This window comes from Colletotrichum higginsianum, chromosome 3 (genome assembly GCF_001672515.1).
Source record: "Colletotrichum higginsianum IMI 349063 chromosome 3, whole genome shotgun sequence".
NCBI classification, from domain to species: Eukaryota; Fungi; Ascomycota; class Sordariomycetes; order Glomerellales; family Glomerellaceae; genus Colletotrichum; species Colletotrichum higginsianum.
The window spans coordinates 4,937,999-4,963,783 of NC_030956.1; the positions used below are offsets into that span (position 1 = coordinate 4,937,999).

The 25,785-nt window shown below is 59.3% G+C and overlaps 8 protein-coding genes across 8 annotated transcripts; 5 read left to right on the top strand and 3 right to left on the bottom strand.

Moving 5' to 3' along the window:
- Positions 1 to 150: 150 nt before the first annotated feature.
- Positions 151 to 2,190, bottom strand: CH63R_05016 (Multicopper oxidase; the record flags this gene model as incomplete). The annotated part of the gene is made up of 4 exons (XM_018299991.1): positions 151 to 1,401; positions 1,484 to 1,603; positions 1,680 to 1,905; positions 2,054 to 2,190. 4 exons carry the CDS (start codon positions 2,188 to 2,190, stop codon positions 151 to 153), a joined length of 1,734 nt encoding a protein of 577 aa, XP_018161237.1.
- Positions 2,191 to 6,068: 3,878 nt separating this feature from the next.
- On the top strand, positions 6,069 to 8,678 carry CH63R_05017 (Sulfate permease; the record flags this gene model as incomplete). The annotated part of the gene is made up of 3 exons (XM_018299992.1): positions 6,069 to 6,345; positions 6,413 to 6,558; positions 6,660 to 8,678. The coding sequence occupies 3 exons, from the start codon at positions 6,069 to 6,071 to the stop codon at positions 8,676 to 8,678; spliced, it is 2,442 nt and encodes an 813-aa protein (XP_018161238.1).
- A 300-nt stretch (positions 8,679 to 8,978) lies between these two features.
- Positions 8,979 to 9,345, bottom strand: CH63R_05018 (uncharacterized protein; the record flags this gene model as incomplete). Its single annotated transcript, XM_018299993.1, has 3 exons — positions 8,979 to 8,996; positions 9,066 to 9,185; positions 9,259 to 9,345. 3 exons carry the CDS (start codon positions 9,343 to 9,345, stop codon positions 8,979 to 8,981), a joined length of 225 nt encoding a protein of 74 aa, XP_018161239.1.
- A 4,223-nt stretch (positions 9,346 to 13,568) lies between these two features.
- Positions 13,569 to 15,686, top strand: CH63R_05019 (uncharacterized protein; the record flags this gene model as incomplete). Its single annotated transcript, XM_018299994.1, has 1 exon — positions 13,569 to 15,686. One exon carries the CDS (start codon positions 13,569 to 13,571, stop codon positions 15,684 to 15,686), a length of 2,118 nt encoding a protein of 705 aa, XP_018161240.1.
- Positions 15,687 to 17,335: 1,649 nt separating this feature from the next.
- Positions 17,336 to 17,674, bottom strand: CH63R_05020 (uncharacterized protein; the record flags this gene model as incomplete). Its single annotated transcript, XM_018299995.1, has 1 exon — positions 17,336 to 17,674. The coding sequence occupies one exon, from the start codon at positions 17,672 to 17,674 to the stop codon at positions 17,336 to 17,338; it is 339 nt and encodes a 112-aa protein (XP_018161241.1).
- Positions 17,675 to 18,085: 411 nt separating this feature from the next.
- On the top strand, positions 18,086 to 19,804 carry CH63R_05021 (Isoamyl alcohol; the record flags this gene model as incomplete). Its single annotated transcript, XM_018299996.1, has 1 exon — positions 18,086 to 19,804. The coding sequence occupies one exon, from the start codon at positions 18,086 to 18,088 to the stop codon at positions 19,802 to 19,804; it is 1,719 nt and encodes a 572-aa protein (XP_018161242.1).
- Positions 19,805 to 21,887: 2,083 nt separating this feature from the next.
- On the top strand, positions 21,888 to 23,535 carry CH63R_05022 (uncharacterized protein; the record flags this gene model as incomplete). Its single annotated transcript, XM_018299997.1, has 2 exons — positions 21,888 to 23,118; positions 23,156 to 23,535. The coding sequence occupies 2 exons, from the start codon at positions 21,888 to 21,890 to the stop codon at positions 23,533 to 23,535; spliced, it is 1,611 nt and encodes a 536-aa protein (XP_018161243.1).
- A 978-nt stretch (positions 23,536 to 24,513) lies between these two features.
- On the top strand, positions 24,514 to 25,734 carry CH63R_05023 (Phosphomannose isomerase type I; the record flags this gene model as incomplete). The annotated part of the gene is made up of 1 exon (XM_018299998.1): positions 24,514 to 25,734. The coding sequence occupies one exon, from the start codon at positions 24,514 to 24,516 to the stop codon at positions 25,732 to 25,734; it is 1,221 nt and encodes a 406-aa protein (XP_018161244.1).
- Between the last annotated feature and the right edge of the window lie 51 nt (positions 25,735 to 25,785).

A 25,785-nucleotide genomic window follows, 5' to 3' on the forward strand; every position in this document is an offset into this window, starting at 1 on the left:
GGGGAAGATGATACAGTTGTTGTAGTATATACACTCGAAAAAAGAGCACAAACTCGCCGTCTCGAACCCTGGCGTACATCCCGTGTACCCGCTCGCTCACTCGCCTTCTGCACTCACGATGTTCTAACACGCCTCGGGGGGGGGCCTTGTCTACTGCTCGGGCCCGTCAATGGCCTCGGCATCCAGCTCGGCCCTAGTGACACGCCTCATCTTGACGCCGCCGCGGGTGGCCCAGTACTGCTGAAGCCTCCGCAGGACCTCCTCCTCGTTGTTGTAGGGCTGCAGGGAGGCCATGAACTGGACCTTCCTGACGATGGCGTCGGTGCTGAAGGCGGCGGCGGAGACGGGAACGGCCCTCCAGCGGGCCTCCATGGGGTCGGCGAAGGAGGTCTCGTTGTAGCCCAGGTCGGCGAGGGCGGTGACGTTGAAGGCGGCCATCATCTCGTGGTCCTCGTGGATGAGGTTGTGGCAGTGGAACATGTAGACGCCGTCCCAGGGGGCGTAGTGGGCCTCGACGCGGACGACCTCGCCGGCGTCGAGCCAGACGACGTCCTTAAGGCCGGCGGCCTCGTAGGGGAGGACGGGCCGCTTGGCCTTTGTGCGGCTGAGGATGCGGAAGTCGACGAGGTGGACGTGGATGGGGTGCGTCCAGCCGCCGCCGCCGTTCTCGAACTCCCAGATCTCGACGGTGCCGCGGGGCACGCGGGCGAGGATGCGGTTCTGGACGTCGCTGAAGCCGACGCCGTTGATCTTCCAGAGGCCGTTCTGGCGGTGGAACTCGAAGTGGCGGTCGACGCCGTTGCCCTGGCGCGGCGGGAAGGGGACGTCGCGCAGGCGGGCCGGCACGACCGAGGTGTCGGCGACGGGGCCGCGGCCGACGACGAAGCGCATGACCTGGTCGGTGAAGCCGTAGTCCTTGTCCTTGCCGACGTCCTCCTGGTTCCGGAGGGTGATGTTCTGCCCGGCGTGCTTGGAGAAGTCGAAGACGACCTCCCAGCGCTCGGCCATGGACATGGTCAGGGTGCTCGTGGTGATGGGGCCCGTGAGCAGGCCGGCGTCGGAGGCGATGACCTGGAAGGGGATGTTGGCGCCGCCGGTCTGGCGCTTGAAGTAGAGGATGAAGGAGCGGGAGACGGCGGCGTTGAGGAAGCGGAGGCGGTACTTGCGAGGCTCGACCTTGAAGAAGGGCCACGGCTGGCCGTTGACGTGGATGACGTCGCCCCAGAGGCTGTCGGTCTCGCCGGCGGGGGAGAAGAGGGAACCGTCGTTGTTGTACTGCTTGGAGGACAGGACCAGGGGGATGTCGTTCACGCCGTAGGCGTTCGGGAGGCCGAGCGCGTCCTCGGCGGGGTCCTGGATGATGTAGGCGCCGGCCTGGCCGAAGTAGGCGTTCACCGCCGTCTGTGATTGTCTGGTCAGTAAATTGCCTTTTTGGGGGTTTTCTGCGAAGAGAAAGAAACAAGGGTGTGGCTAAAGATCATACAATGTCCATGGCGTGGTCGTGATACCACAAGAAGCGGCCGCTCTGGCTATTGGGGTAGTAGTAGTCCTTGTACTGCCCGGGCAAGATCCTATCCTCGGCCCAGCCGTCCCAGGGAGCCCTCTTTCACACACAAAGTCAGTTAGTGGTTTTGTGTGTCGCGACAGCAACAGAAGTGGGATAGCTTCTCGAGACTTACAGAGGGCGAGCCATGGAGATGGACGGCGCTTGGCAGAACGGCCTTGTTGGTGAACCTGACAACCGTCTCACGGCCCCTGGGGACCAGGAACGTGGGACCGGGGGAGATGCCGTCGTAGCCAACGAGCGAAGTCAGTCCCTTGTTGGGGTAGACCTGCTGCTTGAAGGGCACGATGTCGACCTCGTAGTAGTCGATCTGCTTGTTGGTGACCGGGTTGGTGACGGACCTAGGGTCATGTCAGCGACTCGTTTGCTGTTGTGTGTTGTGGTACAGCGTTTGAAAGAGAGAGAGAGGGGGTGTATGTGTATGAGAGAATGAGAGAGAGTGGGAAAGAGAGTGAACTTGTGTGTGAGTGTGGGTGTAAGGTCTCTTACAGCTTCGGCTTCTTCACGGGCGGGATGGGCAGAGGGAACTGGTAAAAGAACCGGTACTCGGGACTCAACCAGTCCTTGGCCGACGACCCTTCGAAAAGTGCCAGGGCGGCCACGAGGTGAGAGGCCCTGAAAAACATGGCTGATGAGAAGATCGAGGAAACTGAACGAGTGAGAGCCCAGGAGAACTGTTCCTGAGGTGAAGGCTTTCCTGATGGACCACCGACATGGAGGAAACCTTGAGAGAAGACATGGTCGGCTTGTATATATATACATATATGTCTGTGTAGGATTTTTCCTCGACGGCTTCTTGAAAACCTTCAAGCTTCGTATCCCCGGAGTTTCTCAGGTTAGGATTTGCCCGAGTGGCGTCGAGTGTGTCTAACCAGATTATCGCCGCCTTGTCGCGCTCCCGGCCGAGGCTGTCCGAACATACATGGGGACGGGAAGTCTATGTGAGGTCTGCTGAGTTGCCGATGGCTCAGACCAGACGGAACGGGAATTTAGGTAGGCAGGAAGATAGGTAGGTAGGTAGGTAGGTAGAGTGAAAGCACAGGATCCTGACGGGCCACGGGTCGTGTGAAGGGGAAATCTAGAACGATATGATCGCTGCCGGCGGCAATCGGATGTTCGTTCGGCGGTCAGCACGCATCCTCCCTCCCCCCCTCCCCCCAAAAATAAAATAAAATAAAAAGCAAACCGTTCCTGCAGAAACCATAATGATCCGCCCACCTCCCGGGGAGGTCTCGGTCTCGGTGACTCTGTCTGGCGGCCTTCACTGGCCCGATGCGGTGGCGGTGGTGGGTGGCGACCCGAGAAAGCGGTTCAGCTGGAGGAGGATCGTGAAAGCCGTGCGCGCGGTTGCAGCCTGCATATGCTGCATGGGGAGGGGGGGAGGGAAGCGTTATCAAGGGAATGCTCCTTCGGGAGACCACGAGAAGTGAAGCAGCCGTTGATCTTGGCATATGGGGAGGTGACGGATGGGGGTTCATGGTTCATGTTCTCATATTGTTGTTCACGGAAACGGAGGGGGGGGGGGGGGGGATGATGGGCTTTGGGCACCACTCCCGCACGCACGCACGCCGGCCGATTAATGGAAATAAGGCTTTTCGCTGATGCTTGACTCGTTGCAGCTCTGGCCCTGTTGGCCAAGTTGTTGTTGTTGTGTTTTTAAGGTCAAGAGTTGCATGCTGCTCGCTGCTCGCCGAAGTAGCATGGACTGCCAAGTCGCGCCGCCGACAAACGTGTCCTACCCCCACGGACGCGATGTATAAGCAAAGCAGGCAGTTGAATGTTGATCTCCCATTCTTCCGCCAGAAGTAAACGAGTGGCGGGTTGCACTGCACTGCACGGCACGGCTGCTGCAGAATGAGGCTTTAGTTGCCCTCGAGAACCAGAGGCATAATATCGTGAGTACTATGCTGTCTGTCGTTCGGAGCCGGGCATGAAAGTCAGTCAGTAGTTTTCTGCGTCGGCTTGCGTGCGTTCAGCCAGAGTGCCGCAATATTATGTCGAGCTACTTACTACATGCAACCCCCCGAGGATGGTCAATGGTCAACGATCAACGATCAATGGTCAACGCCTCTTTTCCCAAACTCCCCGAGGTGCCGGGGCTAGTTAGCCGCCCTTGTCCTTGTCAATGTCAAAGACCATCCGAAGGCTCGGGCGCCTCCGCCCCCTGAAACCCTCAAGCCTAGGGTAGCTCGCGTGGATACGCTCGGGGGCTGACAGCTAGCTCGTGTGGTATCATACGATGTACAAAGGGCACATGGCCGCACGTTATTGATTCTTACACCCGTGTACGTGTGTGTGTGTGTATGTATGTGTGTGTGCACTTGGAGGGCGTCTGATCCGATCTTGGACAGGCTGCACAGATCCTTGTCGTGTTGTCAACATGCTGCATTCTGAGAGGCCAGGGCGTCGAATATTCCACACATGGACAATTGCATTGATTTTACATTGTTACAGCAACTGGACTTAGTCAGGGACGGTCGGGTTGGCTGACTGACTGACTGACCTCCCCGAGATCGAATCGAGTTGCATGCCGAACCCTCCAACACCCCTCCCCTCCCCTCCCCTCCCCTCCCTTTACAACCCACAACCAGCGACCAACATCAACAAAGAAAAACGACAAAAAGTAAGCGAAAGACAGATGGATGCCTATGCGACTGGGGCTCAACCGGGGATCGAACCCGGGACCTCCTGCAACGCGGATAACGAGTCTGCAACCCAAAGCAGGAATCATACCTCTAGACCATTGAGCCGAAGGGCCAGATTGTGTTCAACCTGGAATGGGGCTGCCACTTTGCGCCAAGTCGTGATGCCATGTACTGCGGCCGAGTCTACGCACCTAGTTTTGCAATCCAGTCGAGGACTTAATGTTCTGTTAGCCTCAAAGGCAACCAACGCCAAGCTATAGCCCAGCTGATTCTTAATAGCAAGGTCTCTCACGATATCAAGCTATCTGTCTGCCCTAGAATTCATCAGAGAGATGATCGTACTGGTGGTGTTGCGAGAGAAACCTTGACTAGTAATGAGACCGTCGTCCATGTTGTCCGTCATGTGCCCCCCAGGTCAATGACAAGATCGACTTTCACACCATGGCGGCAACCGGCGCCACCGAGCGCTTCCTCAGCTGCCGTCGCGACGGAGAACAAAGCCGCTCCGGTACAGGCCGAGTGCCGCAACGGCGCAGCGGTCTTGTTATGCATCAGTCATTAATAGAAAGATATCCCGAAAACGACGGGCAATGTTTCTGGCGACAGGTCCTGAGAAAACCCGGTCCCTGCAAAAAAAAAGAAAAAGGAAGAAAAAAATTAAAAAAAATTGTAAAAAACTCTGCCGTGCTTGCAACGACAATGAGTCGCCGGCGGCGGGACCACGTATACCCACTCCTAAGTGCCGCATCTGCTCGGCCGTCAGGAGAACCCGCCATGGGGAGCCTCTTTTTTCTTCCCTTCTTCTTCTCTTTAAACTCTAATGCCCTCCCTCCCCCCGAGGGAAAAGGGAGCGTCATCTCCATAGATCCCCGACAGACGGGGCCGGGTCGTGGATCCCGCGCCGCCGAGGGCCGATACCCGCACGCACTCTCTCCAGCCCCCAAGCCCCCTTCCCCCCGGGACGGCTGTCGGCCGGAGAACAGACAGACAACCGCCTACCCGTCAACATGACGATGCGGCATGCAGACACTCTCGCCCACATCATCCACATCGGCGGCCCATGCCAAGTTCGTTATCCACCGTCCACGTTCGTGATCCATCCCTAGGGCACTAGATCGTTATCTTGGTCGCCGATGGCCCGGCCTAACAACGCTGGCATCACATCATGGGGGGGGAGGGGGCGGGACATCTAGTGCGGCTTCCTCGCGAAGCATCTCCCTCTCTCTCTCCCTCTCTGTCTATCTCTATCTCTGCCTGTCTCTATCTCAACCTGACGATGTTGTTCATAGTCCCTTTCAAGTGTTTGTGTACCTACCTACGTTTCGAATGATATACATAGGCTGCGCGTGGTGTCGACATGGTAGAGCCCGGGACGGCAACTCGCGGGAGCCCAGGCCTCACCGAGCCTCCTTGACGTCTGGCTGGCCCAACAAGACCCGAGTCAAACAGTCTAGATCGCCGTCCTCAAGCCCCATAACGTAAGGATGACCTTCCCCGTCCTGCCGCCAAGCTAGCTCCCTCCCTCTTCCTTGTCCTCCCGATGAGTCGGGCGCCAAGGCGGCTGGCGGTGCGGCTTCTCGAGAGATGCTCGCCTCCAGACAGCCAGCCGTTGCTCCCTCTGCTCTATATCCCCCGTCTATCAGTCCCACATGTAGATATTGGAGATTCCTTACTTAGACACACGCTTTCGCCTCTTTTCATCTGAACAACCGACCCGCCACTTCACACGCTGCTGTCCTGTTATGTGACACATGCTGTAGACTTCCACTGACCCTCTACACGTCCCGTCTTTTCGAAACGAACCGCTCACTTTGGACAACTTAAGATCGAGTGAAAACAAGCAAAAGTCACAAACGGAAATGGCAGCCAGTAGAGCCGGCACGGCGCTGGCCAAGGTCCTCGGCATCGATCTCGAGGTCAGCACTCGCCATCAGACACGGGAACTACACGAGCACGTCACCGACGCCATCTCCCCATACGAACCATATTACGAGCAAGATCCGACAGTCAACGAGTGGCTGCTAGAGCACGTCCCGACAAGAGACGCGTCGGCCCGCTACGTCAAGAGCCTGTTCCCGTTCACGAAATGGATCCTCCGATACAACACTCGCTGGCTCGTCTCTGATGCCATCGCCGGTAAGTCTCGCGTCTCCCCCCTTTTCCCTCCTCGTCCATCAAAGTTTTCCTAACCAACACCGCGCAGGCGTGACTCTTGGACTGGTGGTTATCCCCCAGGCCATGGCCTATGCCCTTCTGGCACGTCTCAGCCCCGAGTACGGCCTCTACACGTCCTTCACCGGCGCGGCGCTCTACTGGATCTTTGGCACATCCAAAGACATCGCGATAGGCGTGAGTTCTTTTTTCTTTCTTTTTTTTTTCCCGCTGTTTCCTCGCTCTCAGTCTGATAATCTACAAAAACAATATTCTAATCCAACGACGACATCCCACAGGCAACGGCGGTAGTCTCCCTCCTCGTCGGCAAAGTCAGCGCCCGGGTCCTCGAGGAGCACCCGGGCGAGTTCCGGCCCGAGGAGATCTCCAAGACGCTCGCCTTCCTCGCCGGCGCCGTCCTCCTCGTCTTCGGCCTGCTCCGCCTCGACTGGGTCGTCGAGTTCATCCCCCACGTCGCCATCTCGGCCTTCGTCACCGCCGCCGCCATCACCATCACCCTGAGCCAGGTGCCCTCCCTCCTCGGCATCGACGGCGTCGACTCCAGGGCCGCCGCCTACCGCGTCTTCATCGACACCGCCCGCGGCCTGCCGCGCGCGAGGCTCGACGCCGCCGTGGGGTTGACGGCCCTCGCCTTGCTGGCCGCCGTCAAGTGGTACTGCGAACGCATGGCGGGGCGGCAGCCGAGGCACAGGCGCGCGTGGGAGATGCTCTGCTCCCTGCGCATGACCTTCACCATCCTGCTCTACACCCTCGTCAGCTTCCTGGTGAACCGCGGGCTGGCGGACGGCGAGCACAGGTTCCGCGTCACCGGCACGCTGCCCCGGGGCTTCACGCACGCGGGGCCGCCGAGCCTGAGCCCGAAGCTGGTCTCGGCCCTGCTGCCGGACCTCCCGGCCACCGTCATCATCCTCGTGATCGAGCACATCGCCATCGGCAAGTCGTTCGGCCGCATCAACAACTACGCTGTCCAGCCGTCCCAGGAGCTCATCTCCATCGGCTGCACCAACCTCTTCGGGCCCTTCCTCGGCGCCTACGCCTCCACCGGCTCTTTCGGCGGCACCGCCATCCTGTCCAAGGCCGGCGTCAGGACGCCCCTGGCCGGCCTCTTCAACGGCGCCATCCTGCTCCTCGCCCTGTACGCCCTGACGACGGTGCTCTACTACATCCCCATGGCCAGCCTCGCCGCCCTCATCATCCACGCCGTCGTCAACCTCATCACCTCGCCGGACCACGTCTTCAAGTCGTGGCTCATGTCGCCGCCCGACGTCGTCATCTACTTCGTCGGCGTCTTCGTGTCCCTCTTCACCACCCTCGAGGACGGCATCTACGTCACCGTCGCCCTTTCGGCGGCCCTGCTGCTTCTCCGCCTCGCGCGGTCCAGGGGCCGCTTCCTCGGCCGGGCCCGCGTCTACCGTCACCCGGACCACGGCGATTCGGACCGTCACTCCATCAGCAGCTCGCAGACCCTTCCGCACCACGCGGTCCCGTCTCCAACTCGCGCCCCCGCACACGACGTCTTCCTCCCGCTCGATCGTGAAGATGGCACCAACCCAGCCGTCAGGGTCGACGAGATGCACCCGGGCGTCTTCGTCTACCGCTTCACCGAGGGGTTCAACTACCTCAACCAGGCCCAGTACGTCGACCGCCTGATCGAGCACGTCACCCGCTCGACCCGCCGAACAACGACGCCGCACTACGACCATCCGGGCGACCGTCCGTGGAACGAGGCCGTGACGCCGCCGCCGTCGTCGGTCGAGACGGACGCCGAGAACCTTCCCGCGGCGTCGGCGGCCGCCAAGCCGCTCCTCCGGGCCGTCGTCCTCGACTGCTCCGCCGTCAACAACATGGACTCGGGGGCTGTCGAGGGCCTCGTCGACCTCCGCAGCCAGCTCGACCGATGGGCGGCCCCGGAGCCCGTCGAGTGGCACTTCGCCGGCCTGCACAACCGGTGGACCCGCCGCGCCCTCTCCGTCTCCGGTTTCGGCTGTCCGGCCATGGGCCCCCTGGGCCAGTGGGAGCCGATGTTCAGCCTGGCCGACCTAGCGGGCCGGCCGCCTGCGCTGTGTGAAGAGCGGCATTCTACCTCGGGAACTGGGACGACACGCGTAGCCAGCGAACCTGATGAGTCTTCGCCTTCGGCGTTGGAGGAAGGCGGTGTTGGTTCCAAGGGAGGTGATTCCGGGCACCTGGGCGCTGTCAGTGGCATCAACAGGCCGTTCTTCCACCTCGACCTCCCCTCGGCCGTAGAGAGCGCGGTGAAGAGCGCCATGAGCAAGGATCATGGTCTCAAGCTTTGAGGAACTTTTGTGTTTGTCGTTAGCGAAGTGGCGTGGGAGCGGTTCATTTGTTTTGTGTGTGGCCAAGCGTGTTTGAATCAGCTGTGAATAGATCAATACATAAATTGCACTTTGTTGAACTAAAGCTATAATATTTTGATGTATGTGGAGAAGACTCATGTTCATTACAGCCGACCAAGTGATGTATAAAGTGTTCATTCCCGTCATTGAACAGTTTCGAGTCCCAGTACGCGTAGAGCCAGAAGCCGGTCTGGCTACGCACAACGACGAAGGCACAATGTGGCCGAGACGGAACATCTCCTATGAGCAACAGTTGCACTGGAGAACAGCCAATGTCAGTACTTTTCGTTCGTTGGACGCACTGAGAGGGGGGGGGGCAGTACGGACCGTAACTTCACCGTTGTCCTCGCCAGATACGACCTTCAAGGTACAGCCGGCGCCGCTCACTGTTTCGGTGGTGCCACATACTTCTGCGCCACTCATCGAATTGCAGACTTGCAACGGAGACTAATATTTGTGAACAAGAGTCAGTCTCTGGAGAAGTGATTTCGGTTCCTGGCATGAGGCTTCAACTACTGACACAAGCCGTGGTGCGAGTCTGGCACGCCGCATCGGCGAACGACGCCAGGCTGGCCGTCAACAGGGCTAGGACGCCGAGGAACTTCATCTTCTGTTGACTGGTGTTTGATTCTGAAAGTGCGAAGGCGGATGGTTGAAAACGGACGCGAGATTGGGGGTGAAAGGTTTCCGAAAGACGTGAACCGACAACTCCAACAGACTCGAGTACGATCACGAACTCAAAGAGAAAGAAAAGATTACTACTCTTTGGACGAGCACAACATCTTATTTGTAGCGGGTTACCGTCGTGCCCCGATGGTCCTCACCGGTGGCTACTGACTCGGTGCCAAAGAGGGGCTGGTATGTTGATCATAATGCCATGTTCGAGGATTGGCAGTGTATGATCGACACCGGACAGCGTCGAACAGTTCCCCACCTCCGGTGAGAATAATCAAGTATTCCGTATGGCTGTAACCTTTGCCACCCTACCATGTGGATGTGAACGAGTCAAGGTTGGCCTTTGCGATTGCCCAAGTAGTTTCCTCCGCAAAGCCTCAAATACCTCCAGTCTCATTGAAGTTGCGCAGACTGTGTCTATGCAATCAATGTACGGAGGTTCAACCTTCCCTTCCCACTGTTCTACTTGGCGCCCGCGGCAAGGCAATGGATGCCCTTGGGGTCGGTCGGTCAACAAGCAGACGCCAACAACCAGCAACTAGAAACCAGAAACCAGAAACCAGCAACCAGCTGCCAGTTCATTGTTTCGCGTTACTCCTCTGTGTCAATTCTTCGTCAAGCAACCCGTACTCAACCTGTTAACGCTGCATCGCCAATCGATGATACGTCATGAGTTGGGCGTATTATCACCCGCAAAAATGTCCTAATTAAGATGGCTTTCTCAGTGGACTCGTTGGACAACATGTCACTGTCGACAATCGACGAACCGACAACTGAACAACGACAGCACGGTATCGTACAGTCATCCCTATCTCGTTCGGGCAATTTGAGGCCGGCCCGGTCACTCCCACTCTATGGCGATGACTCTACCAAGTCCCTTGAAGTGAGCTCGAGGTCACAAACCTCGATACAAATTCATGACAAGCCAGCCTGCCTTCGTCTTGAGTAATCTCTGTCCGTTCTTCGTATTTAACATCGCAGCCTGGGCGGTGCTTCATTCCTCTCGCATGCACGGTTGACCAGGATTGCGAGGTGAGATGGGCCGCAAATATCCCCCGGCTGACCATCTTACAGTCTACCTCAGCCATGACGTCGGCCATGAAATGATGGCACACTCCCATGGCCTGTACGGACGGTTCTAGACCCTCCGTACGAGTGTTTGCTCTTGATGAAAATATATGAGCGAATGTATCTGTAGTAGTAGGGGGCTCGTAAGACGAGCCTATCGACAAAGCATGCAGGCCCCTGGCGCTCCCGTAGCGACTTGCCTTGACCGAGTGTTTTAGGTAAATACTGGATGTACCCCCCGTGGCCTCTGGCTCGTTTGCGAAGTAAATGTGCAACTAGTAATATGGTTCCATGCCTCCTAAGATTGCTTCGTTGGGTGTCGTGAGATTACCTGCTGACGCTGCTGCTCCTTGTGAGAGTTACCCCGGTCAGTGGTTCTCCGCCCATCGGCACAAAGTGCCGGCAAAATGCTTGGGGAGGGGATGTCACAGTGGTCTGAACATGAAGGGACGGGACAGGGTCTCTGCTTGGATTACATAGCGGCGAAAGTCCTGCAACGGTCCTTTTTCTCGTTTTTCTTAATGGCCCATGGGGGTTCTCGTTGATTGTTTTCTAGGGGGAGGGGGGGTCCGGGACTCGCTTGGTGGGAAGGTTTCCGGATACGCCTCAGGATCAACGCCAAGGGCGAGAGAGAGAGAGAGAGACTTGCTGATGCTCGTGTCTGCAGGGTTCCCGGGGGGTGTCGGGTTTAAGAAGCGTCCCCGGGCGACAATGCTCCACGGCCGGAGAGAGGACGGGCGGGATCAAGAGGGGGGGAGAAAGGTCTAGATTCTCGGGGATTTTTAGGTTGTTGGGTCCCGGCAGGACGAAGGATGATTTTCACATCGAACCTGGCTAGCTGGCTGGCTGAGAGTGAGATAACTGGGCGAGTTGAGGGATTTGCAAGTTTAGCGCTGGATGCTCGACGCAGGGCTAATCTGCCGCCCTGCATGGTGATCCTGGGACGTTGGGACGTTGGCACCGCGGAGCGGAGGACAGTTCGGGAGTTTCTTAGCATCAAAATGATGTCAGCAGTATGGGGTTTGCGTCTTGGGGCGTTGACGATATATGGAGGCGAGAAGGAGATGAATAAGAAAGCGGGCTGTTGCAGGTGTAGTGAGACGGTTCTTCCGGCAGTTGAGATCCGATAGTCAAATGGATCTCGGGAACGCGCCTTTACCCAACGATAAATGAGTCTTCAAAGCGACCGTTTACACGATGTTGGCTGTTGATGAACACCCGTCTCCCATTTCCCACATGCACACACGCAGAGGAAGAGAGAGAAAAAAAAAGAGAAAGGAATCCTGGCAGAGGACTGGACATCAAGATGACAAAGACTAATAGGCATCGTCCCATCTCGCATAGAAACCATACTATCAGTATATAACCTGCCAATTAAGCTGCGACTCGGCAACGCTCAAGCACTAACACGGCCCCCGGTCAGGTGTGGTAAGGCGAACTGGGGACATGCAAGCGAGGTACACACAGGAGGTGAGAACAGATGACATTGGCTCGGCGCTAGCATTTGCAGGCTGGAGAAAAGAGCTGGGGAGTATGGCCTGGTCTGATGTGAAGAGTCTCTTTACAGCATCTCAGGTTTGGCTGTCATGGTCCATGGCCATGGGATCACACTCAGACTCAGTGCTCACCGGATTATCGGAACCTACGGACTATCAATCAATCAACACCGCTTCAAGAGAGAAAGAAAAAGAGAGAAAGGTCGCGGATGCTGGGACCGGGTGTCGAAACTAAGCGATCATCTCAGGGGGGGGGGGGGGGGCGGCGGAAAGGGACTTGTTGGAGTTCATTGGTGGAATGCGCCACATCGCACCCTGGCCTGGGGAGGGGATTTTCCCCCACCTGTTTGACATGAATTAAGGAGTGACGGGAGACGCTCGGCTGCTTTGTGTTTTTCATCATCACACACAGGCCTGTCCCCGTCTCATTTGCAGCCCCTTCTGTCTCTCTCTCTTTCTCTCTTCTCCCCCCCCCTCTCTCTGTCTTTGCTCAGGTTGATACACGCAAGTGTGCTTGGCCGGGCTTCATCCAAGAGACTATTCGTCTGAAGTTGAAGATTAAGATCGGGTGATACGGTGATGAGCCAGGTTCTTACAGTGGCGCGGACTCGCCAGGTGGGGGGGGAGTCTGTTGCAACCCGAACGAAGAACCTCAACAAGACGAGACGAGACGTCCATCCGGTTCGATGGAAACAACGGGAGTTTAAAGCTAGATTGACAGAGACAGACGAGGATGACAACACCACCACTACCACCATCATTACTAACTAGGCCAGACTGACAGAAGACAGACGCCCCCCCAGAGCCATGGAAACGCTGGCTCTTCTCGGTTGGCCTCTGGGGTGGAGAAGAGCCGAAATTGCATCCTCCGCCGCGTTTGCTGTGGTGAAACGGCGAGGGAGATTTGACCAGCCCGGGATCTGTCACGCAGTTAGACGCGCATACGGATCCGTCTATTCGTGCAGAGAACAGCCCTGTCGTCTGTCTATCCGTCGGGTTCAGTCAGCCCCTTGCTGTCGCGGTCCACGGGATACCAAGGCTCAGGATCCACGGACGCCAAGGGCCCGTAAGAGTGTATCTCTAATGGGGATTCTCGTTGGAAAAGTCTCCATGCAGTCAGTGTCTTCCCTTTAAATGGAGGCAAACACGCACCTCTCCTGGCTCTCTCCCGGTGACGTCCTCCGCTCCCCTCCTCTACTTCCTCTCCTTCTTCGATCAAGGGATTGTTGACCATCTCCTTTGCCCGTACCGACATTCTTTTTCAGTGTGTTTCCGTTGTGCCCATTCGTTCATTCATTCCCTTCATCAAGGCGTGTGTGTGTGTATCTTGCATCCAGTCAGTCCTTCGAGAAAACAACCAAACGAAACGTCCACACACGACGAAAAACACCGACATCGACATCAACATCACCGAATCCGACCCGATTTTCATTCTTTTATATCGGAACTTTGAAAGTTCCCCCCCTTGATTTATCAACTCACCTTTTTGTTGTTAAAAAAAACACGACCACTCTTTAGTGACAGAAGAAGAAGACGAAGAAGAAGAAGAAGAAGAAGAAGAAGAAGAAAAAAACAACAACACCACCACAACATGCGCTTCCTCTCCGTCCTCGGCTTCGCGGCCGCGGCCGTCGCCCAGCTGACGTCGACATCGCTCGAGAAGCACGTCGACTCGGTCACGCTCAGCAAGACGTTCAACCCGGTCAAGGAGGCCTACTGGACGGGCTACCCGCACCACCGCCGCACGCCCTTCGCCGTCTCTCCCGACGGCAAGTCGGCCTGGCTCGCGTACCTCGACGCCTCCGAGACGGGCGTCCACGTGCAGCAGGTCGACCCGACCACCTTCGTCGCCACGGGCGAGCCCATCACCATCGCCGGCGGGAAGGAGGCCGGCGGACTCGTCGCCCACAACGACGGCTTCGCCCTCCTGACCAACGAGCTGCTCGCGGGCGGCCCCGCCGACGTGCCCGTGGCCGTGCTCTACCGCTACACGGGCGGCAAGGAGACGTTCAAGACCTGGCTCGGCGGCCCCGGCGTCGACGGCAACCAGGCCATGGCGTCGCCCGACATCAACGGCGACCTCGTCTTCTCGGAGAAGGCCGGCTACTACGCGGCCTACATCGTCGTGACGGCCTACGAGGGCGACGCCAAGGGCCACTTTGGCGACGCCATCCGCTACGTCGACACGGCCGGCAAGCTCACGGCGATCCCCGGCGCGTCGTCGTCGTGGGGCTGCTCGCACAACACGGGCATCGCCTTCGAGGCCGCCGACGCCGCGCCCTTCGCCTCGCTCTGCGCCGAGGACCAGGGCGCCATCTGGCTCAACACGGAGACGCAGGGCATGAGCAACAACGGCGTCAAGGTCTCCAACGAGCACGTCATCAACGGCGGCGCCAACGAGGCCATGGGCGGCACCTCGGGCTCCTACAGCGTGCTCGCCCGCTTCGTCGGCGCCGACTCGTACATCTTCTCGTGGGTCTCGCGCGGCGCCAAGGACCTGACGCTCAACGACTGGATGGGCCAGGGCTACACAAAGTCCGTCAACCGCACCAGCAACCGCAACGTCGCCATCGCCCTCTTCTCGGACAAGAAGACGCTCGTCGGCGAGCAGGCCACCTCCGAGGTCGGCGCCGCCGCCGGCGACAGCCAGGTCAACTGGGTCACCTCGGGCGCCAACGACTGCTCCAACGCCCACGCCGCCGCCTTCGACGCCTCCAGGGCCCTGGTCACCTGGGAGGAGATCGCCGACCCCATCTGCGACTTCGACGCCATGGGCTGCCGCGGCGCCTTCGCCGGCACCAAGTTCCAGATGGTCGACAGCGCCGGTAAGAAGGTCGGCGAGCCCGTCAGCTCCGACGACACCTACGTCGCCGGCGACATGGTCACCATGGCCGACGGCCGCATCTGCTGGCCCTACGTCGCCATGGACTGGAAGCTCGACGGGCCCGTCCGCGGCTCCGCCGTCTCCAAGATCTCCTTCGCCTGCATGACCGGCGGCGCCGGTACCGGCGGAGGCTCCCCCGCCGCCCCCTCGTCGTCCGCCGCTCCCGTTTCCAGCGCCGCACCCGTCGCCGTTGTCTCTTCCTCCTCCTCCTCCGCCGCCGCCGCCGACGATGCCGTCGCCTCGAGCGGTCCCGGCTCCGCCGACCCCACCTTCGCTCAGGGCACCGCCCCGGAGCCCATCTTCGAGACCCTTTCCGGCCCCGCTTACACCCCTACGGCATCCGTCCCGGCCGCTCCTTCCGCCGCTCCCACCTCCGAGCCCGCCGCCTCTTCGGCCCCCGCCGCATCCGCGTCCGCGTCGGCTCCTTCGGGCGCTCCGGCTCCGATCTTCGAGACCCTCTCCGGCCCCGCTTTCACCCCTACGGCATCTGCCCCTGCCGCTCCCACCTCCGACGCTGCCTCCGAGCCCTCGTCCGTTCCCGCCGCATCCGTGTCGGCTCCCTCGGGCGCTCCGGCCCCAATCTTCGAGACGGTCCCCGACACTCCGGCGACCACCGTCTCCGGCGCGAAGCCCGAGCTGACGACCGCCCCCTCGGCCGCCCCCTCGAAGACCAAGAACAAGACCAAGACCAAGACCAAGAACCGCACGCGCACCCGCGGCCGTGGCGAGTATGGCAACGGGCCCCGTCCCACCAACGGCCCGCGCCCCGGCGGCCAGAAGTGCAGCACCCGCACCACCGTCAAGACCATCTACGTCACGGCATAGATGGTTGGCGTGAGGGGATGGGTTTCTTCGTCTACCTTGTGGAGGTGGGAGGGGATAGCGGAGAGAGAGAGAGAGAAAGAGAGAGAGAGGAGTACTCTTTGGAAAGGAGGGGATTGATATCGATGGTGGTGGGGGTTACGGTCGGTTGATTTGCGATTTCATGTACATACTATGTACGACATTGTACACACAAAGTTTCTTTATCTTGCGTCTCTTGATCCCACGTGTCTCGCTTGAACGGGGGAATCCGAGATCAGGTCCAAAGCCGGCGGCTGATTTCGAGCAACCCGAACCGCGCGGGTTCGTCATGTCATCGGTATCGGTCTCGGCCTCATGCCAGCCCATTCGTCCCCGCCGCCTGGCTCCCCCGGCGGCGCTTTGGCTTTATTCTGCGGGCCTACGGTCTTGGGTTCCCCCCCCCCCCCCTTGGTGAAAACCATGTGACTTTATTGATTTAAGATGCCATCAGAAAGGGCAGCGTTGTGGGGCTTTTTAGGCCGAGAACGGGTGTTGGACATGGGTGATGACTCGTGAACAGGACTGAGAACCGACGAAGGGGGAAATGAGGAAGACGAGGGAAAATGCAGTGAAAGGGCCGTCGACAAGCCAATAAAGCCCCACCAGAGACGCAGATTCCCGTCTCTTAATCGTTGTTTAACCGGCCCGTTTTGGGAAAAGGCAAAAAGTCTCTGTCAATACTATGCAGAGCAGGAGACAGACAGACAGTCAGACGATATGGCCATCTCAGAGGTCATATCAATCACGCCAGCATCGGTCAACCTCACCTGCATGCCAAACCCTCTCCAGCAACGTAACGTAACGTAACGTGACCCAGAAGAGGAAACAAAAGACGGCCCAAGCACCGCGAATGGCCAGAAGCAGCGGAGCATGCGGAACGACCAACCACGCAGGCCCCTGTTGCGCAATCCGCCTCCTTCAGGGGCATTACCTGTAACGAGGAGGGGAGTCGACGATAACTGGCGTACGATATATGAGTGTGTACGTGTTGTACGGGTGTGTAAGTCAGCGAAGAGGATATCATTCGTCCATTGGGGCCACGCAGAGTCCCGAAAAGAGCACAAGCTGACGGGGCCAACAGACCAATGGAGATATCGCTGCCCACATGGGCGTCCTAACTGGGTGCTCTTCGTCCGGCCCGCCCAGAGAGCCGGGATTCCCCATTGAGTCGGATCGATAGGGGACGGGTTGCATTTGGCCAATGGCTCCGGTATAGCCAATGAGACTCACGAGACTCACGATAGCTCTGGCTTACAAGCAGAGGTACCTGCATGAGCTTGAAGCCCGTCTTGGTCGCTTTAGGAACAAGACACACCGACCCTCCCCCCCCCCGGCCGACCTTAATTCTGCTCTCCCACCGGATCCTACCTGACGGCGCATCGACTGCGACTCGACCCCATCATCTTGGGCCCATCACCACCATGGCCCCTCGACGAAGATGGCTCCTGGATGCCGCCTCTTCCGTTTGAGGAAACACGCCGAGGACGAAGTCATAAGTCATTCGCCAAGGACAGTCCCCGAGGCCCTCGCTGACTGGGGGGGGGAGAGAAGACGCGAGAGTACACCTCTTCCCTTCCCTCCCCTCCCCCACTCGCGGCCGATATCCGACGATGCCCAGGACGTTGCGCACATCAGTCTCGACCTAATCGGGCGCATCCATCGCCTCCAATCTGATCAGCCGCCTCTACTCCGACCTGAGGATCCCTGCCAGGGACAGGAGGGTAAAGAAAGATAGGCTCGTTGGCGCTGCCCGAATAGGCATCACGCCATCTCCCGCCGCGCCTACGATGCATGACACCCCTTGCCCTTCCCATCTCCTCTCCTCCCTTGGTCACTCGCCCGCCCATGACCATGCCCTCTGGCGGATGACCATCGACGGCGGCGGCCCACGAGAGAGGCTTACGCGGTTCCCTTTGCCGGCATATCTGGGCGCCAGTGCCGGTGCCGGGAGGCCAATCTCGCGTGTCCATGGGCTAACCGTCTACAGAAAAGGGGGGGTGGACGACGACGAGGAGGAGGAGGAAGAGGAGGAGTAGGAAGACGAAGAGGAGAAGGAGGACGAACGCGGAGAGAGAAGCGTCGTCTGCCGTATAAGAACCGAGTAACCGCCTCGTCAGTCGGATCTGTTGGAGTTGAAGCTGCAGCTCCTGCTCGTCGGTGATCTTGCGCTCGTCAAGTTATTCCCTTTATATCAACCAGAGCCAGCTTCATTGCTGTGCGTTCTCTCGCTATCACGAATCTTACTCTAATAACCTCTTCCTCCTCTTCTTTCTCCTCCTCTTACTCCTATTACTACTATCACCATCACCACTACTATCATCACTACTGCTACTACACGCTCCTTAATATCCTATTTCTAATAACCACCCATCTTCTTCATCATGGTTCGCTCATCTCTCGCCGGCCGCCTCCTGGCCGGCGCGCTCCTCCTCGCAAGTGGCGTTGCTGCCCATGCCGAGGGGTGCAGCTGCTCGTCGGACGGCGTCAAGCGCGTGACGTACATCGTCGTCGAGATGCCCGACCAGTCCGAGCAAGCGGCGGCGGTGGCGACGACCTTGTCTACTTCGACCCTCACCACGTCCCTGTCGAAGCCGACGGCCACCGACACTTACACGGCCCAGGCCGCCCACGTCATCGAGGACATCCCGGCCTTCGAGGCGCTCGCCGTCAAGCCCGAGCCCGAGAAGCTGCGTCCGGCCGCCAACGCGACGCACACCTTCGGCCCGTCCACCGCGCCGGGCGTCGACACCAAGGACCCCGTCAACATCGTCCCGGCCGTCAATGTCTCGCTGCACTACTCGGCGGCGACCAAGGCAGCCAAGACCGATACCGCGGACCACGCCAACGCCGATGCTGAGATCGAGACTGAGGAGGAGGAGCAGCAGCAGCAGGGCTCCATCGACATGACGCTCGCCTTCAAGAACCCGGCCGTGGTCCTCGAGCACGTCGACGCCGTCAGCGCCGTCGTCTGCTCCGACGACGGGCTCGCCGTGTCCTTCTCCGACGCCGACGCGTTCCGCGAGGCCGTCAAGGACTGGTCCGAGTCGTCGACGGACGGCGGCTTCGTCCTCATCACGAACCACCTCGGCAACTGCGACGCCGAGTTCGAGCGCGGCTTCTTCCTCGCCACGGGCCTCACGTCGGACGAAGGGTCGCTGTCCGTCACCGTCGCCGCCTCCCGCGAGGAGCTCGCCAACATCGCCGGCGAGTGCGAGATGACCTTCTCCTCCCTGCCCGCCGCGACGCTCTCCAAGCGCCTGACGCTCGACTCCAGCGTCTCGCTGTCCTTCGCCGAGGCGCTCGCCGACGACACCGTCCTCTTCAGCGACGGGCAGTACGTCAACGTCACGGCCGACGAGGCCTGGTTCAGCTCGACCGTCGCCTTCTCGGGCTACCTCAAGTACAACTTCTGGGGCTTCCGCCTCGAGGCCCTCTACTTCGACCTCGACACCACCTTCGACTCGGCCGTCGGCGTCTCGGTCGACGTCGCCGCCGCCTACAGCCACTCGCTCAAGTACGCGCCCGACGAGCTGGCCTACTCCCTCGTCTCCGTCCCGGGCATCGTCCAGCTCGGCCCGGGCGTCGCCTTCGCCGTCGGCCTCGACTTTGACGTCTCGGCCGCCGTCGGCGTCTCGGCCGGCCTGAGCGTCGCCCTGCCCGCCGCCAACGTCCACCTCGACCTCGTCGACGGCGCCCGGTCCTCGGCGACGGGCTGGGAGCCCAAGTACAGCAGCCACGCCAACATCACCGAGTCGGCCGACGTGCGCGTCGACGCCTCGGCCGACGTCACCGTCCGCCTGGCCTTTGAGCTGCTCGGCGGCCTCGTCGACCTCAGCGCCGGCATCACGGCCACGCCGGGCTTCGACAACCGCTTCAAGCTGCGCGGCGAGCAGAACCTGGGCCTGGCCGGGAACTTCACGAGCAAGCCGACCGAGGCCGTCGCCGAGGTGCCCAAGGACGGCCCCGTCTGCGCCGAGAAGAACGGCGTCGAGCTCGCGACCGACTTCTACTTCAACCTCACCGGCTTCGCGACAAAGTGGTGGACCGGCGAGCTGTACAGCACCCGCGTCCCCTTGTGGGATGTGTGCTACAGCTTCTAAGGCCGTGTCTTATGAATGGCTTTGTTTTTTGTTTTTTGTTGGTCTTTGGGCATAGTAATGACCATTTGGTTTATTTTTTTCATTTTTTGTTCTTCTCATGATGTCAGTATCTTAACGTATACCTACTTACATGTACGATATCCCTATTTTGTTCTATTAGGTGGTTTATTCCATACCCAAGCGAGCCTCTGCGTCCATTCTTCTTTCTGCGCAAGCTTTTCGTAACGGTTTACATGCCTGCACAAATTTACTCTATGATCTTCTGCCTTTCTCTGTTTTTTTCTTGGGTGCACTCACTAGGTTTCCCTCAAAGTTTAGACTTGTAACCGTCAAGATGGCGGCATAAAGATGAGGGACTCTTGGGACGATGGACCAGAAAGAATATGCCGCACCAAGACCACCTGCATCTCCCGGGGTTCTCAGACGAAATCGCGGATCCTGGATCCAGAACCACGGAACCCGAGTCTGATGTCCAAGAATAGCCCAGGAGCCCCATCTGCCGCTTGACGCTTGACTTCCAAACTCTTGGGAGTCCGAGACTGGACCGGGACAATGCCTGGACCTCGAAGAGTTCTGAGTCTCGAGTTCGGGCAAAGACCTTGTCGATCGGCAGACAGCTCAAACCCCCACAACCCTCCCTATGCCATCCACCCCCCCGGTCATGTAACCCCCCCCCCCCGGGGCCCAGAGCCGTGGTTCCCCGTCTGCCGTGTTTTCAAGCTTACCGCGCTCCATATTGGTGCTTATTCTACCCGGTGAAGGCCCCGGTTCTCCCCTCGTTCTTTGTACGACCGTGACCAAACAACGCGGCATGTGCGCTGGGCTGGACGGCCACTTACCCACCATTGAGTGCGTGTGTACAGGTCGTACCCGACGGTCGCGTCCGATGTTTCGGCGTATTGCTGACGCTGGGGTCGGGTTACCGATGGTTCCCATGACGTTCATCGCCCTTCGGATGAGCGCTTCAACGGACCACCAGCAGCAGCAAAACCGGACGATGGACGGGGCAACCGACACTGGCAGCCATGGAAATCCCAGACGGAAGTGTTCCTTTGAAGGCATGTTTCTTGGCGCACTCGCGCGTTGTTTGATGCCTGTTGATCGCCACACTCTTTCAGACGGGCGACGGACACTGAGAATAGGAATGGGAATGGGACGTTCTGCCAAGCTCGGGCAGGGTGTTATCCCCCCATCCACAATATGCGCCGAGGAGAGCGTCCTCCAGCCAAGACTTTTGTCCTTCCGTTTTTTCCCCCCTTCTCCCTTTCCCTTGTTCAAGGAGTTGAGACAACCGAACAGAAGTCCTGAGACTGATGCGACTCGGCGAAACTTTTGTGGGGAAGAGAGTCGCAACGTTTTGGATGGTTGCAACTCCGTTGTCGATCTGTGAGGGAAAACTCTTGGCTCTCCAAGGACTCTATTCGCAGGTCCCAAGACTTTTCCTCTCCGTCAGAGAATGGGGCTCCCAAGAGTAGAGAGAGACTGGAGACTGAAGACTGGAGGCCAAGACTGGATGGAGACTGAAGACTGTCGATCCAGACGACTCCCGACGGTCTGGCACATGCCACGGTTAGAGAGTGTCGACTCGGCTCCATCGGGATGCCCGTTCCATGAGGGCTTCTCTCGCCCGTCAGCCGTCCGCCCGCCCCCGTGGGATGTGATGACGATCGTAGGTATGCAGCCGTCACGCGATGAAGGGGACACTCCACTCCGAAGGGGGTCTGGCGCCAGAACACCGGACGAAGGCGTAGACACGGGTGAACGCATGGAGAGTACATGTCGGAAAAGGGGGGGTGTTTGACGGGTCTGGGCGACCTGACGAGATGGGATATAAAAAGTCGACGGCTTGGCCGTCGATGATGGGTGCTTCAGTCCTTGCTCCTCACCTTCATCGCTTCTCATCTCCTTTCTTTCACCTTGAGCCAGTCTCATTCTCTTCAAACACTACTCGGGCAGTAGTCAATCTTTTCACTTGTGCTTTATCACACTCTCTTTCCCCCTTCTTGTTCTCTATCACGAGCACTCTTTTATTCTCACTCACTCCCACAACCCTCCCATCTTCCCACCCTCCCCTTCCTTCAAGATGAAGTTCTCAACCGCAGCCATTGCCGTCCTGGCAGGCGTCGTCGTCGCGGCCCCCACGTCCGAGGTCGCCCGCGGCCGCCAGCGCCGCGCCAACGACGGAGGCGGCGAAGTCATCCAGCACCTGCAGTCCGCCCTTAACCGCAAAAGCGCCGAGGGCACCCCATCCATCCTGAGCCGCGACGGTCTCATCAACGTCTTCGATTCTAGCAAGCGCAAGCGCGGCGGCGGCGGCCGCGGCGGCGGCGGCCAGCAGGCTGCCGGAGCTGGCGGTGCCAAAGCCAAGGGCGGCAACCAGAATAACAACAACGCCGGCGGCGAGGAAGACGCTGCTGCTGGAGGCGGCAACGCCGGCAACGACGCCAACAATGAGGAAAATGCTGCCGCCGGCGGAGGCGCTGCCAATGAGGAAGAAGCCGCCGCTGGCGGCAATGCCGGCAATGAGAAGAACGCAGGCAACGGCAATAACAACAACAATAACAACGCCGACAACGCCAACGAGGAAGATGCCGCTGCTGGTGGCAACAATAACAACAACGCCAACGAGGAAGATGCTGCCGCTGGTAACGAAAACAATAACAACAACGCAGAGGAGGCGGCTGCAGGTGGAAACAACAACAACAACGCAGAGGAGGAGGCAGCCGCAGGTGGAAACAACAACAACGCAGAGGAGGAGGCAGCCGCAGGTGGAAACAACAATAACAACAACAACAACAACGCCAATGAGGAAGATGCCAATGCCGGTAACGGTAATGCTGCCAACGAGGAGGATGCCGCTGCTGGCGGCAATGCCGGCAATGAGAAGAACGCAGGCAACAACAACAACAACAACAACAACGCCGACAACGCCAACGAGGAAGATGCCGCTGCTGGTGGGAACAATAACAACAACGCCAATGAGGAGGATGCCGCCGCTGGCGGCAATGCTGGCAATGAGAAGAACGCAGGCAACGGTGGCAACAACAACGCCGAGGATGAGGCAGCTGCTGGCGGAAACAACAACGATAACGCCAACGAGGAAGACGCCGCCGCCGGCGATGAAAACAACAACAACAACAACAACAACAACGCCGGAGATGATGCCGGTGCCGGTGCCGGTGCGGGTAACAATGCCACCGCCAACGCCGGCAACGCTGGCAACGCCGCCGGGGCCGGAGCCGGAAAGGGCAAGAAGTCAAACAAGGCCGGGCGCTCCCTCAAGCTCTACACCGCGCGCAAAGTTGCACGCGGCCGTCCCACCCGACGCATTTAAATCTCCTCACGAAAAAGGGTCCGTCTTCACTGCTGCTGCCGACGGCAACGGCGGCGATGGCGATCGCTCTAATAGGGGAGACCGCGGCGGCTCCGACGACTCTGATGATGCCGACGGCTCCGACAAGGACAATGACAATGCCGATGCTCGTGGCCGGGGCCGGGGCCGGGGAGCCAGGGATAAAGACAAAGACGGGAGCCGGGACAAGGGCGGGTCGTCCTCATCGTCTCGTAAGGGCGGAGGCACGCGTCCCAAGGGCGACGGGAGGCCCGACCGGTCAGGCGACGGGTTCCGGGCGGAAGAGAGTTTCGCGGTGGTCGGCCGGCCGGATGGTCCCGGGTCCGGGCTCGGGTTTATCGAGCTGTCGCAGTTTTACGAGATTTTGTGTGACGAGTAAGAGACAATTTTATGATAATGCGATCCGTTGAGACTGTTGCTCATGAACTGAGAAGTGATTCTTCCGCGGTGTCTCATGGCTGGATTGAAATGTTGTGAGGTCGTGGACTGTAATTCGGCTGCATCGTGGAAATGGCCTTGGTGATTTCTTATGTGCCCAAGCATTCTCTTACTTAGCTTTCGGTGAGTGAGTGAGTGAGTTGGTCAGTGGGTGGGTAAGCGAGCGAGTGAGTGTGAGTGAAAACGTGTGAGAGTGAGAGACAATTCCACCACCAGCTCGATAGCAGTTCACTCGTATCGAGAACAAAAGCCCGGCCAAGGTCTTAGTATTGATTCTCACCATTTTAACTCACCAACATTTAGGTTCTGGTTGGATGATGAAGTACGTGTAAGTCGGGGTGGTACGCCAGGTGAGGCAGTATTTTACATTTCACGGCATTTAGTCCAGTCTCTACTATCCAAGCCAAATCCTTACAGCCAAGCAGCTCCAACTACCTATTCAGATTGCGGCGTGGTGAGGTAATCCGAGGCAATAACAGCGTCGTCCACTCCGGGATTGCCGCCGGCTCACCGGAGGACCTGATCCGGCTTTTCGTTCGCCACGGCCCGCCGAGCCCCATCGCTGTGGGCCCGGGCGTAAATTCGGAGGGGGCGGTTACCGGTGTCTTGGTCTTCTATGACGACCCTGTTGCGTCAATCCAAGCCGACGTCACCGGCCGTCACTTGGTCCGTTGCCCAGACATGTCCCAAACCATGGAATCAGTCACCTTTTCGGTGTTGATACAAAACAGCAGGCAGCACGAGACAAGGAAAGACATACGGCCTTCTCAAATACTTCTCGAACAATCAGAACCCATCTATCTATAGTCCCTAAACACCACTGGCCGGCTCTCTTATTTGACCCAAAATACCGCCGGAACCAACACACATCAACAACAACTCCATACAACAGCAACAACAACACACAACAGCATCCAAAATGACTTCACAAAGCACAGTCTTTCAGCTGAGCGGCACATGTAACAACTACGGCTGGGGTCGCAAGGGCCATGACTCCCTTGCCGCCCGCCTCTGCGAGAACACGCCCGGCGACTTCAAGATCGACGACAACGAAGCCTACTCGGAGATGTGGTTCGGCGACTACCCGGACTTCCCCGCCCGCGTGCTCGAGACGGGCGAGCTGCTCAAGGACGTCCTCGACCGCAACAAGGAGACGCTGCTTGGGCCCAAGGTCGTCCGGGACCTCGACGCCCAGCTCCCCTACCTGCCCAAGATCCTCTCCATCGCAAAGGCCCTGCCGCTCCAGATCCACCCCAACAAGTCCCTCGCGAGCCGGTTGCACGAGCAGGACCCGGACGCCTTCACCGACTCGAACCACAAGCCCGAGATCGCCGTCGCCCTCGGCCGCTTCGAGGTCTTCGCCGGCTTCAAGCCCCTCGACCGCATCTCCCCCGTCTTCAACATCCCCGCGCTGCGCGCCTTCATCCCGGACGGCACCTCGACCTGGACCGACGAGACGCTGCGCGAGGTGACGCGCCGCATCCTGCTGGCCGACGAGGCCGCCGTCGAGAAGGCCGCCCGAGCCCTCGCCGTGACCCCGCGCGGGGACCTCGGCGACAACGCCTACGTCGCCGACCTGCTGCCCCGCCTGCAGGAGCAGTACGGCGCCGGCGACCCGGGAACCCTCGTCGCGCTACTGTGCATGAACTTCCTGACGCTCGAGGCCGGCGACGCCCTCTACATCCCCGCCGACGGCATCCACGCCTACCTGTCGGGCGACATCGTCGAGTGCATGGCGCGCTCCAACAATGTCCTCAACACGGGCTTCTGCCCGCCCGGCGACCGCGACAACGTCGACCTCTTCAGCAAGACGCTGACGTTCAAAGCGCACAGCAGGGAGGACGTGCTGCTGCCCGCCGAGGCGAGCCTGCGCGGCGCCCGGGGCCGCACGGTGGTGTACCCGCCGCCGCTGCGCGAGTTCGACATGCTCAAGACGGACCTGGACGCGGGGAACGGGACCGAGGTCATCAAGGCGGGCGAGGGACCCGCGGTGGCCATCGTCACGGACGGCGAGGGCGTCTTGGAGGCCGACGGAAAGAGGTTCGACGTCAAGGCCGGGTACATCTTCTTCATCGCCCACGGCATCGAGGCCAAGTGGGAGACCAAGGGCACGATGCAAATCTTCACGACGGTTGTTTGAAGGGGTTCCTGATAGAGGGGGATAGACGGGAAAGGAAGAAGAAGAAGAAAA